The sequence below is a fragment of the Symphalangus syndactylus genome, chromosome 21 (genome assembly GCF_028878055.3).
Source record: "Symphalangus syndactylus isolate Jambi chromosome 21, NHGRI_mSymSyn1-v2.1_pri, whole genome shotgun sequence".
Lineage (NCBI taxonomy): Eukaryota > Metazoa > Chordata > Mammalia > Primates > Hylobatidae > Symphalangus > Symphalangus syndactylus.
Window position 1 is genome coordinate 44,013,005 of NC_072443.2, and position 13,754 is coordinate 44,026,758.

Here is a 13,754-nt window from a genome sequence, read left to right on the forward strand (position 1 = left end):
CACATGTAAAGACAATACAATAAACATAGATACAGAAGAGATTTTATAGAACTTGCATTGACTTTTCTCTTTTCCTCTTTCAAAATGATATCATTCTTTAAAAACAGGCCTCCTGCCTCTGATGCTTTTTTTCTCCTCTATGAACTCTAGGAAGGCCAAGTTGATCCTTTAAGGAAAGAGGGTTTGTGGCAGACCAGGACAGGGAAAAACATTGGGATCAGGATGGAATCCAAATGTTGAAATTCCAAGATTTTCAACAGCAGAGGACATATGCTGGGGTTAGAATCAGGCCTGGCTCCATGCTATGCCTTAGGACCAACAGAGACATGTATAGCTCAGATGACAGCAGCAGAGGCAATGTTTACTTCTCCAAGATTCCTTTGCACAATTTACTGCCCTTTCTTCAAGAGCAGAACAACCAAGAGCACACCAAAAGTCATGGCACATTCAGCCCTTTAAGGATTTCATCATTGGATTAACTGATCTTAGGTAAAAGATTTAGGAAAGGAGCCGGGGAAGGGTAGGGGTGATGCACAGAGTAAATGATACATTTGGTGGCAACATTTTGTTGAGCACAGTTATGGTGTCTGCACATCGCTTCTGAACAAAATGATAAATTTCAATCAGGTCTGGCAAGGATTACAAAGTCATTCTAGGTCAAATGGATAACAGAAGCCTCTATATAGTTGAGTCCAAAATACAGACCCTAAGACAGCCTTCCCTCTTTTTTTTTTTTTTTCTCTCTCTCTCTTTCTTCTTTCTTTCTTTCTTCTCGAAACGGAGTCTCACTCTGTCACCCAAGCTTGAGTGCAGTGGCACCATCTAGGCTTAGTACAACCTCTGTCTCCCGGTTCAAGCAATTTTCCTGCCTCAGGCTCCTGAGTAGCTGGGATTACAGGCATGTGCCACCACGCCCAGCTAATTTTTGTATTTTTAGTACAGACGGGGTTTCACCACGTTGGCCAGGCTGGTCTCAAAATCCTGACCTCGTCATCCGGCCGCCTCGGCCTCCCAAAGTGCTGGGATTACAGACGTGAGCCACTGCGTCCAGCCCATCCTTCCTTATTTAACTAGGGAATCAATCAACTTTCTTTGGGGATGGCTGGGAAAGGCTGAAGAAAGAATGTATGCTCCACCTGAGCCTTGAAGGATGAATAATTCACAAGGGCACAAAGTGGGAAAAAAAATTCTAAACAGAAGGATGGAGATGTAGAAGGGCTGGGATGGTGGGACTAAGGGTCTAGAAGCAGACAGAGTGAGAAGGCTAGAAGGATTGCCAGATTTAGAGTCTACATGAATGAATGGTGGGCTGCTAGTGGTGGCATGCTGGGAGGAAGGGAGCTGCAGGAGGGGAAGCCCAGCCACAGGACCCCCAGGGGCAGGAAGAGTCCAGGGTCTTCAGGGTTTCCTCTGTCCATTGAGGGAGTGTTTCTGGGATAAGAGGCTTCTTAGGGAGAGCACAGAAGAATCTGTTCAAATGGAACTTTGGTAGAAGGTACCCTGGGACCCAGGGTAGCCCGGCAGCAGCTCTGATGGCTTCTCTGGTTCCCCTTCTTTGGGTGGGTCAGACTTCTCCGGGCCCCTCCTGGCCAGCCCCAGATTACAATTTCTGAAAAGACTCCTCTCGGGAGTAATTTCTCTTTTATTATGGTACCACTTGGACAGCACACACACAGCACAAGAAGAAACTGCAAACCCATGCACAGAATAAATTAGGAAATTCCTATTTAAAAGTAGATGACAGAAGAAGCTGTGCTTCCAGGAGGGCCTCATGGTTCAGTGCCTGGAGAGTCCAGGGGTGTCAGCAGCCCCCAAGATTCCATGATAAATTGATGATACATTTAGAGCCAAATGCCCCCCTCTGAGCATATTTAATAAGGCCTCAACTCCTTCATGCAAACATGTGCACACCCACAGATGTACACACAGGACTCGGGGCAGGGGACAGACTGGACATGACAGCCAGCTCAGCAATAAGCACAGTGGACCCAGGTGTGCTCTCCCTGTGGCTCTGGTGGTGGCTGAGTTCCTGGCACTCATCCTTCACCAGCTCCTCAGCTCCCTTGGGAGGTGCCAGTGTGGCCTGTGGCAGTGAGGAAGTGGAGGCCCGTTTCCTAAGGCGAGGACCCAGGTCTATTATTCTGGACTACAGGAGGACACATCCCAACTTTCTTACATGAGCCTTGCTTTGTTGTCTCGTCTGCCAAGCATCACCTGCCACTCCCAGAAGAACAAGTGAAGCCATGTGTCCCCGGGAAAACCCACCTACTTGAGTTCCAGGAGCTGTGCGTACGTCTCTGTCCAGCAGTGTGATGTTGGGGGAAACTGCCTCATTTCTCTAAGCCTCATAATCTCTGTCTGTGAAAATGAGAGTGTCTACTTCACAGGGTTATCAAAAGGAATCACAAAAATATGATATTGCCAAGTACTATGCTGGACTCAAGTGAAATATTCAAATCCTGTTTTCTTTCCTGTCTTCGTGTCCCTCATGTCTTCCTTTTTATTTCTCCATTTGGTTTCCAGGTTTATGTGTCTATTGGTAGTCATGTAACCCCAATGGAACCAAAAGCACTCTTGACCAACAGGTTCTCCCATACCCCAACAGAAATGCTGGTGTGTGCCTCTCCCCAGTACAAAACTGCATCACTGGGTGAATCAAGAGGATGAGCCACAGGACAAGGGGACAGTGGGGACAGTCAGGACCTCAGGTACATCTGATCCCAGGGGAGAGATCTGGGAAGCCTGTGGGTGCATGGAGATCTGTCTCAGAGAGGAGGGTAAAGTGCTATAATGGTGGAAAGACACAAACAAGAAATAGTGGTGTAGGGGTGGCTCTGAGCTGAGTCTGGCCAGAAGCTGGAATCTAGGGAGGTGCTGTTCACAACATTCAGCAGAAATAAAACCACTGCCTTCCAGGAGTGGGAGGCCCAAGGATGTAGGAGACTTATCTTCCTTGTAGGTCTGTCCACCAAAAGGCCAGTTTGATGGGTCACAGTCCACACCTCGGGTTCTGCAGAAATTTCCCATGCATCTCTCCATCTGTCTGTCCATTCAGCCATCCATCTGAATGTAAGAGTTTTATAGAATGTAGGCTGACCTGGACAGAAAATCCTATGTGTTCATTCAGCACCTTTTATCCAAGGAGTCAGTATCTTTCATAGTCACTCAACTGGAGTCTTTTATAGTAAGGCTGCGAGGTAGTAACAGGACAGGTAATGCCCCTCTTTTTATAGATCAAGAAGTGCTCAAAGTAACACAGTGAGCCTAGCTGAAACATGGTATGGGCTGGTCAAATGCAGGGCACTAATATGTTCCCCAAAGACCAGAAATTGGCTCTCCTCCTGTGGGCCTTGGTACAGCTTCTCCTGGACTGACCTCCGTGTCTAGACCAGCTCTGTTGCTTTTCACACCAGCGTGGGTTTCAAGTCATCTTTGAAGTTCACAATAGGCTTGGAGCGGGCCCACAGCTTTTCCCAGGAATCCAGCCCCTCAGTAGGCTCAGGGTCAGTGTCTGATGTGCCACTGTCACTAGAGTCAGAAGAGCTCTGGAAGCAGATTTCACAGTAGGGCCGGTGGCAGTGGCAGAAGAACTCATCTGAGCTGCTGGACTCAGTGTCAAAATAGCTGTGTTGAGAAGACAGGGAAGGACAGCCTGAGGGCACTGGGGGCCACAGCTGCCACTGTTTAGGCAAGTCAGGTGAGGCTTTGGAGAGGCATGGGGCAGCAGGACTTGGGGCCCGGCCAGAACCAGAAGGCTGGGGAAGAAAGGCTGCTTTGTTCCCTCTAGCCCCCTCGGGCTCTGTCTGGCTTTGTTTGCTGCCCTCCAGGGTACCCGGTCTGTCTTGAGGATCTGAAGGTAGTGAAGGCTTCCTGGAAGAAGGTCTTCGTACTCTGGAATCAGTAGTTTGCGGGGCCAGGCTGGGGCTGTCCCCATTCTGCACATGTAGCCTGCTGTGTGCCCCAGGAACAGTCCTGTTTGCCCGATGCCCCACAGATGAGGGTGCAGAGCCAGGAAAGTGTGAGCGGGCCCGCTGAGCTGCCCGCCTTCTCCTCACCATGTAAGGGCTAAAGCCCAGCTCCTTGGAGAGGGGCATCTTTTGGGGGCTGAAGGCAGTACTGTTCTTCCAGGTTTGCTGGTGACAAGAGGGGGCGGTGGAGAGGGAAGCCTCAGGGCCCAGGCCCAGATCTTGTAAGACCTCCTGAAGTTTCTCCCTGATTACTGAACTGACTCGTGACCGCCGCTCTGGGGGCTCCTCTGAGTTCTCCAGATGCCTCTGTCTCTGGGGATCTGAGCCTCCTCTACCTGGTAGGAGACTCTGGCTGGGGTCCATGGGGACTTGGTCTCCTCTTTCTGGACCCAGGCTTTGCTCAGTCCATGGCTTCTGGCTACAACCTGAGTCTAAATGATCAGGAAAGTCTTTTGAGTCAGATATCTTCTCCTCCTTCCCTGGGGAGAAGCTGGAGTCCTTCCCAGGCCCCTCAATGCTTTGTGCATATGAGGAGGGCCCTGAAGTGCACTGGGAATCCCGGGCAGCCATGCCAGGATCATTCTGAAAGTCAGAGAGGCGACCTGAAGGCACCTGAGCAGCTGCCAGGGTGTGGACCGAGGCTACTGCCTGGACGTCCTTGCTTGGGGAAGAGGCAGGTGGGGCAGCCCCCTCTGGGAGGTCATAGGTGCACTCAGCTGACATCAGCCTCACAATCTTCTCTTTGGCGTTGTTTACTTGTTCCTGCAGGCTTTCAATCACAGCATTTTTCTGTAAAATAAAAGCAAAACCATCAACAAAAGATGCCGCTGAGGGTTCCATATTGCCCACCATGGTGGAGAAGGTGTGGCTTTCGAAGAACCTTGGCTGAAATCTCAGTTCTTCCAATGTATTGGCTGGTGACCTCAGGTTCTGAGGAGGTACCTCCCCCCAGTGAAATGAGTTGATGCATGTAAAGTGCTTAGCACAATAACTGACATAAACGGTGCTCAATAAAGGCCAACCATGATTTATTGTCATTATCTTGGTCTTCTCCTTACATCCCCACACTGTGCGGCATTGCTTATGAAGAGCAAGGAGGCCCAGCCTGAGTGCCTGCTGGCCACTGCAGCGCCCTCTCACCTTTCCCAGAACTGAGAGGGTCAGGTCACTCTGCAGGTATGAGCTGAATAATGTTTGGAATGGTCCCACTTGGAGTTTATCACACTTTTGTAAAAATTTAGATAAATGTGAAGCATATCTCCAGGGGATGAAGAAGTATGGGAACAAGTATTTTGCCTCTTACTAAACAGCCTACAAAATGGGAAGAACAAGGAGAAGGGTGGAGATTCCTGTGACAATCAAATAAGATTGGAGCTGAGAGGGGCCAAAGAGAATCTCAGGTTGGTGTTATCACCTCCCTAGGCTGGAACTCTGGGAGTGAGTGGCCAAAGCTACCATGTGGCAATATCAGCTGTTGATTTCACCTAAAGTAGGGGTCCCCAACTCCTGGGCCATGGACTGGTACTGGTCCATGGACTGTTAGGAACCAGGCCGCACAGCAGGAGGTGAGCGGTGGGTGAAGAAGCATTACCACCTGAGCTTCCGTCAGATCAGCTGAGACATTAGATTCTCACAGGAGCACAAACCCTATTGTGAACTGCACATGTGAGGGGTCTAGGCTGCACACTCCTTATGAGAAGCTAATGTCTGATGATCTGAGGTGGAACAGTTTCATCCCGAAACCATCTCCCCACCACTGTCTGTGGAAAAACTGTCTTCCACGGAACTGGTCCCTGGTGCCAAAAATGTTGGGAACCACTGACCTAAAGGAGTGCAAGCATCAGAACTATTGAAGAAGCACAAAGAAATGAAAGGATTGTTGGGCCTAAGCCCCTGCTAGCTTGATTCAGCAGCCCTAGAATGGAGCTCAGGAGATGAAGGAGGCTAGGGCAGTTCTGCTACTGACTTGCCTACTCGCTGCGTGGATGTTAGCTGGTAAACAAGTTGTGCCGGAGAGGGCTGGCAGGTGAGAGTTGCAGAGGTGTGCCTGTTCTAACTGTGAGATTGTGGGGCATGAAGTAGGAATAGGAGTGTTGGCAGTGGGTTGCAGGGAGCGACTGCAGCCCAGACATCTTTCTGCGGTGCAGCAGCTGATTCTCTAGTTCAGATTCTGTGTCCACCTCTGGAAACTTCTGATCCTCGAAGGCAGAGCAGGGAGGAGATATTCACAGGGAACGTCTGGACTTGGGGCAGATGACATGGGGTCAAGGGTTCTGGGAAGGCAATAATGTAAGCAAATGTTCTAGAAAGTGCTTGTCTGAACACCAAAATGCTACCTCTTTGTTACTATCATCTTTAGGAGCTGGGCATGAGCATTTGGACCTCCATTTATTATACCCTAGAAACAAAAAGATGTTCCCTGTGTTAGGATAACCAGTACAAATTGCCTAGTTATACCAGTCCATAACAGCTAACTAGGACTACTAGTTATGGAGTGAACCTGTGGTTTCATCTCAGGTTTACATGGGAGAGTTGCCTAGAAATGATCCTTTAAGGGAGCAGTAGCTTAAGCAAAATAGTCCAATATTCTGACTAGCAACTCTCCAAGCAGAGGCACTGCTCCCCTTGTGGAAGTGGGAAGGTGATTTTTCTGATAGTTGGTATTGCTAGTTTCACCCTGGTTAAGTCTACTTCTTTTACCATCAGAAGAGAGTCCAGGGCCAGTGAGGGACTGGTGAGTAAGGTGGAAGGGACTTTCAGCTGAGCACATGCATGCCTGTCCTCCCTCCCTTCCCTCTACCTGCAGAGTGGTGAGGTCTGGGTGTTGCTGGGTGAGTGCAGATGACTCAAGGACTTGCCAGGGGCAGAGTGGATGAGTAACAGGGAAACACTCAGGTGTTTGTGATCCTGGGCTGTGCCAGGCATCTCTCTGAGGATCTCATGGGGAGACCTCAACTCTCTTCCTCTTCCACCAGCCTCTCTTCCCAAAGCCCATCGTGCACATTCTCATGTGGGCTTCTGGAGGCCTCTGTAGACTCACAGAGTTAGGAAGGACCCATCGGCTGATGGCAACTACTCCCATGGGTGAAATCCGAGTGCCGCCTTTTTGTGCCTTATCCATAAACGCCTTTGAGTATAGAAAGATACTATAAACATGGAGTTGTGAAGAATACTCTTCTCCCAGCAAGCCAAACATCTGAAGCTGGCTGGTGACAGATTTAGAAACATCAACCTAAACAGAAAATTTCCTTCTTCCAGAAAAAGAAGTGGGACTCTGTTTTTACCATGGCTGCATACTAATTAGAGGTGTGGTGTGAGGCACTGCCATTATGAGACTGAAATCTGACCTACCACGGCAGCTGCACTTCAATGAGCTTATTAATTATTATTTTTGGCACATTGAGGGAAGCAAAACATCCACCCGCATGTTTCACAGGGGGCAGGCCATAACGAGACATGGAATCAGCCTCTTGTTTCTATGGTTCAGGTAAGAAAAGTAATAGGTTTGTTTACTTGGCTGCAGAGTATATGAAGAAAGCACTTCAGCCTTGTGGAAGGTTCTATCTGCTCGCCTTCTCTTAGTCAGGGAAGTCAGTGATAGATGCTGTCCAAAACAGCTTCTGGGGGAACCCCTGGCTATAGGGGCAAGAGGGGAAAGCGTGAGAAGATGGGCTGCCCAGATCACGGGAAAGTAAGAGGAAGGCCTGAGTGGGGGAGTGGGGCCTGCACAGGAGGGCACTGCACACCGTGGGCCAGAGTCAAGGTCTGTGCATATGTTGAGGCAGGAGAGATACTCATGTTTCTCTAACGGGCAATGCTGAAGCTGAGGATGCAGATGCTGGAACCTCTTGACACCTGCCACCGGGCCCTAGGACTGGCTGCTGGTTCTCTGCCCTGTTCTGGGAAAGACATTCCAGGTGTAGCGTGCGCTGGGGAGGCCAGCTTCTTACCACTTGTGCACCTGTGCCCATTGAAGGGCTTCCTCTGCAGACTCAAAGCATCTTTTTGGATATAACAGATTGAGTCCCTGCGTGGGAAACAGGGTAGCATGGCAGAAGTACAAACAGCACATTGCAAATTACCATAAGGCTAAAGAGTCAGTCCACTTGGCTGTTCCAGCATCAGCTGACTGTGAATGAAAACTATCCTGGCTGTTCTTGCCAAGTTTCTGGCTTTCTGTGTAGCCAGGAAAAAAGAATGCTTATTTGAAGACTTCACATGAGTATCAAAGGCAATATTACTCCCTTGCCAGGTGGAAACAAATCTGGCTTTGAAATACTTAATAGTAAAGAAATAGAGAGGTGTTACTCTGTTGGACAAAAATGGTCCAGAACCATAGAGGGGCATGAACGGTGGGTGCCTGGGTGTGCTGAGTCCCTTCATCTGTTGTGTTTTTTAGGTCCCCATCACACTATCCTCTCATCAGGGACTATTAATACCTAGGCAGCAGTCCTAAAAAAAAAAGCCCAGTTTCCCAAATAACACCTCCTGAGATAGGTTCTAAACTGAAAAAAAATATGGAATGTAATTCAGCTAGTGTCAAAATACTAATTCCCCTGGGCCCTGTGCCTTCTTCCTGAGTCAATGAAGCCTTCAAACTTTTCCATGTGCTTTCTTCAAGCCTGCACCACACTGCCCAAGTCTGGGAGAGGGGCCAACTCTGGCTCAAATACAGAAGAAAGAAGCCCGGGGGAGCTGCCTCATTCTCCCTTGGTGCTACAATCACATTCAGAAGCCCTTGTTTAGTCCCCTTCTCCATCTGTAGACATGCCTGGACTTTCTGGGATGATGGGCTGATTGAGATCTGTAGCCAGTACTTGGGAAAGACAATAAGGACGCCATGAGATCTTGGACATGAAGACACTACTCTATGTAAAAAGAGAAAATGAGGCCAGGCACGGTGGTTCACGCCTGTGATCCCAGCACTCTGGGAGGCCGGGGCATGTGGATCACTTGAGGTCAGGAGTTTGAGACTAACCTGGGTGACATGGTGAAACCCCATCTCTACTAAAAATACAAAAGTTAGCTGAGCATGGTGGTGTGTGCCTGTAGTCCCAGCTACTTGGGAGGCTGAGGCAGGAGAATTGCTTAAACCTAGGAGGTGGAGGTTTCAGTGAGCCAAGATGGCACCAGTGCACTCCAGCCTGGGCAAAAGAGTGAGGCCTCATCTCAAAAAAAAAAAAAAAAAAAAGAGAGAGAAAAGGTATCACAGGGAAGCTAGTGTCCACCACATTTCAGGGCCTTTACAATGCTGTTCCCATGGCTTGGAATACTTCTCCCTGTACTCTTTGCCTGGCTAATTTGTACTTAACCTTCAGCCCTCAGCTCAATGAGTCTTTTCTGACTGGTCTAAGTTATGTTTTCTTGACCTTACCACACATTATTCTGTCTTACCACTCTGATTTTTCTTTCATAATTCTTATGACAATGTATAATTATATGTTTGCTTGATGAATGAATCTCTATTTCCTCCACTAGACTGTGAGCTCTGTGAGGGTAGGAACCATGCTTTTGTTCATTGTTCATTGGCACAATGCCTGGCACATAGGAGTGACTCATTATACATCTGTCCATTGAATGAATGAAGTAGATGCATGTCACGGTGGAAATGGTGAGGTTTTGCTGGCTGTTAAGAGAAGTGGGAGAATGAGAGGAAAAGAGAACATTAGCAATAAGAGCCTTGGGGGCCACCAATGCATGATTGGATCCTTTACAGGGAATCTTCCAGGCAGGGGCAGAGCTTACTTCTGTGAGGAGCCTCTCCATGGAGCTTTTCTCTCCCCTCGGGTGGCAGTTCTCTTCCTCACCATACTGGGTATGGAAGCTTTTGCTGGGAGTGCTGAAATATTTGGCCATGCATCTGATTGTTTGGTTTTCCTCTTCAAATGCCTTCCATTGCTTCAGCTGTTAGATAAAAGAACACATGTTATTTATTTAATTACACATCCAGAATCACATTCTCTCACTCTTTCTCATAAACACCAAGGAATGACACTATCATAGATACACACATGCACGAGCTATTCTCTCCTTAAAATGTACTTTGCTCTGGAGGGCTCAAAGATGGTAATGACAAAAGGTATAGAGAATGTTAAGGTTATATAACTTTTAAAATGCCAAAGGACTGGGTGCAATGGCTCACTCCTGTAATCCCAGCTACTCGGGAGGCTGAAGTGGGAGGATCACTTGAGCTCAAGAGTTTCAGGCTACTGTGCGCTATTGTTGTGCTACTGTACTCTAGCCTGGGTGGCAGAGTGAGACCCAATCTTAAAAAAATAAAAAACCCAAAACACCCTAAAAACAAACACAAACCTCCAGAGGAAGAATATGACAGGTAGATAAAATAGAACAGCCTTAGCCCACCTGCCTACCCATTGCCAAACTGATCAAAGAAAACCAGAGCTGAAGTATCTTCTACCGCCACATTCTAAAGCCAGAGTTAGGAGCTATCCTGGGGTTAAGCAATCTGAACACTATAAGTTTCAAAAGACACTTCCTCGTTGTATGCAGCTATTATTTTTCATTTGTTCAGTAACAATGTGCTTGCTGCTATTGAAAATTCGGTTCCTTTGGGTGAACTTCTAACCCAAGTCAATAATCAAGGCTCAGAGAGCCTTTGAGGGCAGCCCCCTAGCCACATCAGGATGCTCTAGCTCATCACCTAGTTTCTTTGACAAACTAGGAAAGGCTCAGGAGTGCTGTGTCTAAGCTTACACAGCCACTTAGCAGCAGAACCACAGCTGTAAGCAGGACACTGTGCCATGTCTATGTCCTCACTCGGTTGATGAAGAGAGAGACTGTTAACGGTGGCAGTCCAGGGAAAGCTCTTCAGGAGAAACTGGTCTTGAGGAACACTCTGCAGAAGCATGGGCTGGTTTAGTTTAACAGGGATGAAGCTGAACATAGAAACAAGAGCCTCTGCCTGAGTCTGTGGGGCACTGCTGACCCACCGAATGATAGTAATGTGAGTGACGCAGGAAGCCACAGTGGGGAAGGCCTCTGTTTTCCCCTCAGGAATCCCCATAACTAAGTGTCCTAGTGATGGACACTGGGGACTCTGGGACCTTGATTCTAGAAATGATGCTGCAGTGTCTATGGGTAGCCTCAAAGGGAACCTGGGATTTCTTTACTCATCCATCAAACATTTATTAAGCTCCGACCATGGAGTGTAAACCAAATTTTGTAAATCTCAGATACGATTCTGAATCCTGCCATCAATTTCAATGCCATTGAAATTGATATTATCACCCAAGTCCTCTTGGGTCCCCTGCTGACTCATGATGAGTCCATCATGGCACCAGGAGTCTGTGTGACCTGTGTTGGGTCAGGCCTGGTACCTCCCCTCTCAGATGCCCTTCTTGAAGGTCACCTCCCCACAAAAGGATGCTCTCAGCTCACCATCCTACTTGGGAGCTACTGGAGCCAATACCACAAGGTCATCTGTGGCCTTGGGTGGATGAATCAGACCTCCTAAGGTTATTCTCCTTGCACTGACCCTGGCAGTGCTGCAGTACAGCTTTTTCTTCATCTCCCCCAGCACGCCCAGACTGAGGCCTCTCTGCAGGGCTGGCAAAGGAGCAGCTCAGCACTGGCGTAAGGGCCCTCCCAGGGCTTTTGGTCTTTCTCTCCCTAAATTGGCCAAGTGGAGCCAAGATACCCCTTGATTACTCTAGCCCTTCATTCCTCATTTGTGAAGATACTGGTCCTTAAGGCTCAACCCTTCACGGTTTCTGGGATCCAGCTATGAATTTCACAATTCAGGGCCTCTCCTCTGCCTTCCTCCAGAAGGACAGGCAGATTCTGGTTTTCTGAGCCTCTGGGCTATGGGGGTGTGGCAGACTGAACAGTGGCTTCTCAAAGATGTTCACTCTCATTGTAATTCCTGGAGCCTGTGAATATGTGACCTTATGTGGCAAAAGGGACTTTGCAAATGTGATTAAGGATTTCAAGAGGGGTGATTATTCTGGATTATCCAGGTGGGCCCAATGTAATCGCAAGAATCCTTATAGGAGTGAGGGAGGAGGGCCAGAGTTGGAGAAGGAGATGTGACAATGGAAACAGGGGCGAGAGAGAGAGAGATCTGAATCTCTTCTGGCAGATTTGAACTTGGCTGGCTCAGAAGGTGGAGGAGGGGACAATAAGCACAAGAATGCAGGCGGCCTCTAGAAGCTGAAAAAGACAAGGAAACAGATTTTCCCCTTGCATCTCTAGAAGGAATACAGACTTCCTGACAACTCAAGTTTAGCCAAATAAGACCTATTTCAGCTTTCTGACCTCCAAAATTTTAAGATAATAAATTTGTATTATTTTAAGCCACTAAGCTTGTGGGAATTTGTTATAGCAGCAGTGGGAAACTAATACAGTGGGACTAAATGTCAACTCTTTAACAGGGTCCAGCAGGGCCTCAGAAGCTCCCCAGGTGTGTCTCTCCCCAGTCTTGTCATTCTCCCCCGGTTTCCATTTGTGTTTCAAAAATAACAAAGACTGTGGTGCACCAAACATACCTACTCTCTCTCTAGCCTCCCTGCCTCTGGTCATGTTATTCCATCAGAAATGCCACCTACTTTCCCCCATCTCTTCAATGAACTCTTATGTTTCCTTCAAGACTGAGCTCAAACACCTCATCTTTCTTCCTTCCTTCCTTCCTTCCTTCCTTCCTTCCTTCCTTCCTTCCATCCTTCATTCCTCCCTCCCTCCCTCCCTCCCTCTCTCCCTTCCTTCCTTCCTTTTTTTTTTTTTTTTTTTGAGACAGGGTCTTACTCTGTCTGGAGTGCAGTGGCACAATCACAGCTCACTGCAGCCTCAACCTCCCAGGCCCAGGTGATCCTCCTACTTCAGCCTCCTGGGTAGCTGGGACCAGAGGCATGCACCACCATGCCTGGCTAATTTTTGCCTTTTATTTTTTGAGACAGAGTCTCACTCTGTCTCTGGCTGGAGTGCAGTGCCACAATCTCAGCTCACTGCAACCTCTGTCTCCCAGTTTAAGCGATTCTCCTGCCTCAGCCTCCCAAGTAGCTGGATTACAGGCGCCCACCACCACACCCAGCTAATTTTTTGTATTTTTAGTAGAGATGGGGTTTTACCATGTTGGCCAGGCTGGTCTCAAACTCCTGACTTTAGGTGATCTGCCTGCCTTGGCTTCCCAAAATGCTGGGATTACAGGCGTGAGCCACCACGTCCAGCCAATTTTTGCATTTTTTGTAGAGACCAGGTTTCACCATGTTGACCAGGTTGGTCTGGAACTCTTGGGCTCAAGCGATCCACCCACCTCAGCCTTGAAAAGTGCTGGGATTATAGGCATGAGCCACCACACCCAGCCTCATTTTCTGAGAAGGTGCCACCAAGTTCTCAGATGGGCTGGGGAAGGCCTTTCTCAAAGCTCTTAACCCATGTATGATAATTCCTTTCATGTTTGCTCCCCACTAGACCTAGAGGTGGGCCCTGTGTTTAAGTGCATGTTCCCAGCAGTTAATAAATGGATGGATGGATGCATGCATGAACAAATGAAGGAAGCTTTCTTTAAAATGCTCACTGGTCTAGTAGGGTGCTGGGACATATACATATAATTATAAGGCAGATCAGAAAGGCCTGCGCATCTTCAGGGAGGAGCAGATGAAATGCTTTGGGGGTTAGAGGAGAGAGAAAACAATGTCCTACCTTAGGACTTGCCTGCCTCTCTGAGGGAGCAGAGGGCTGGGGATGGGTCATATTCAGGTCAGAACAGCAGCGGCTGGCTGACTTCTAGTGATGACCTCAGTGCTTGGCATAAACACTCAGGCATTTCCT

General features: G+C 48.3%; 1 protein-coding gene across 2 annotated transcripts in view; it reads right to left on the reverse strand.

Annotated features, from left to right (window-relative positions):
* Positions 1–1,626: 1,626 nt before the first annotated feature.
* GPR156 (G protein-coupled receptor 156) overlaps positions 1,627–13,754 on the reverse strand; it is a 121,819-nt gene continuing 109,691 nt past the window's right edge. For both annotated transcript variants that reach the window (XM_055259891.2, XM_055259890.2), the window contains exons 9-10: positions 9,714–9,872; positions 1,627–4,757 (exon numbers count right to left, since the gene is read on the reverse strand). In XM_055259891.2, coding sequence (XP_055115866.2) covers positions 3,405–4,757; positions 9,714–9,872 — 1,512 coding nt within the window. In that variant the 3' untranslated portion in view covers positions 1,627–3,404. The remainder of the gene's footprint in view (positions 4,758–9,713; positions 9,873–13,754) is intronic.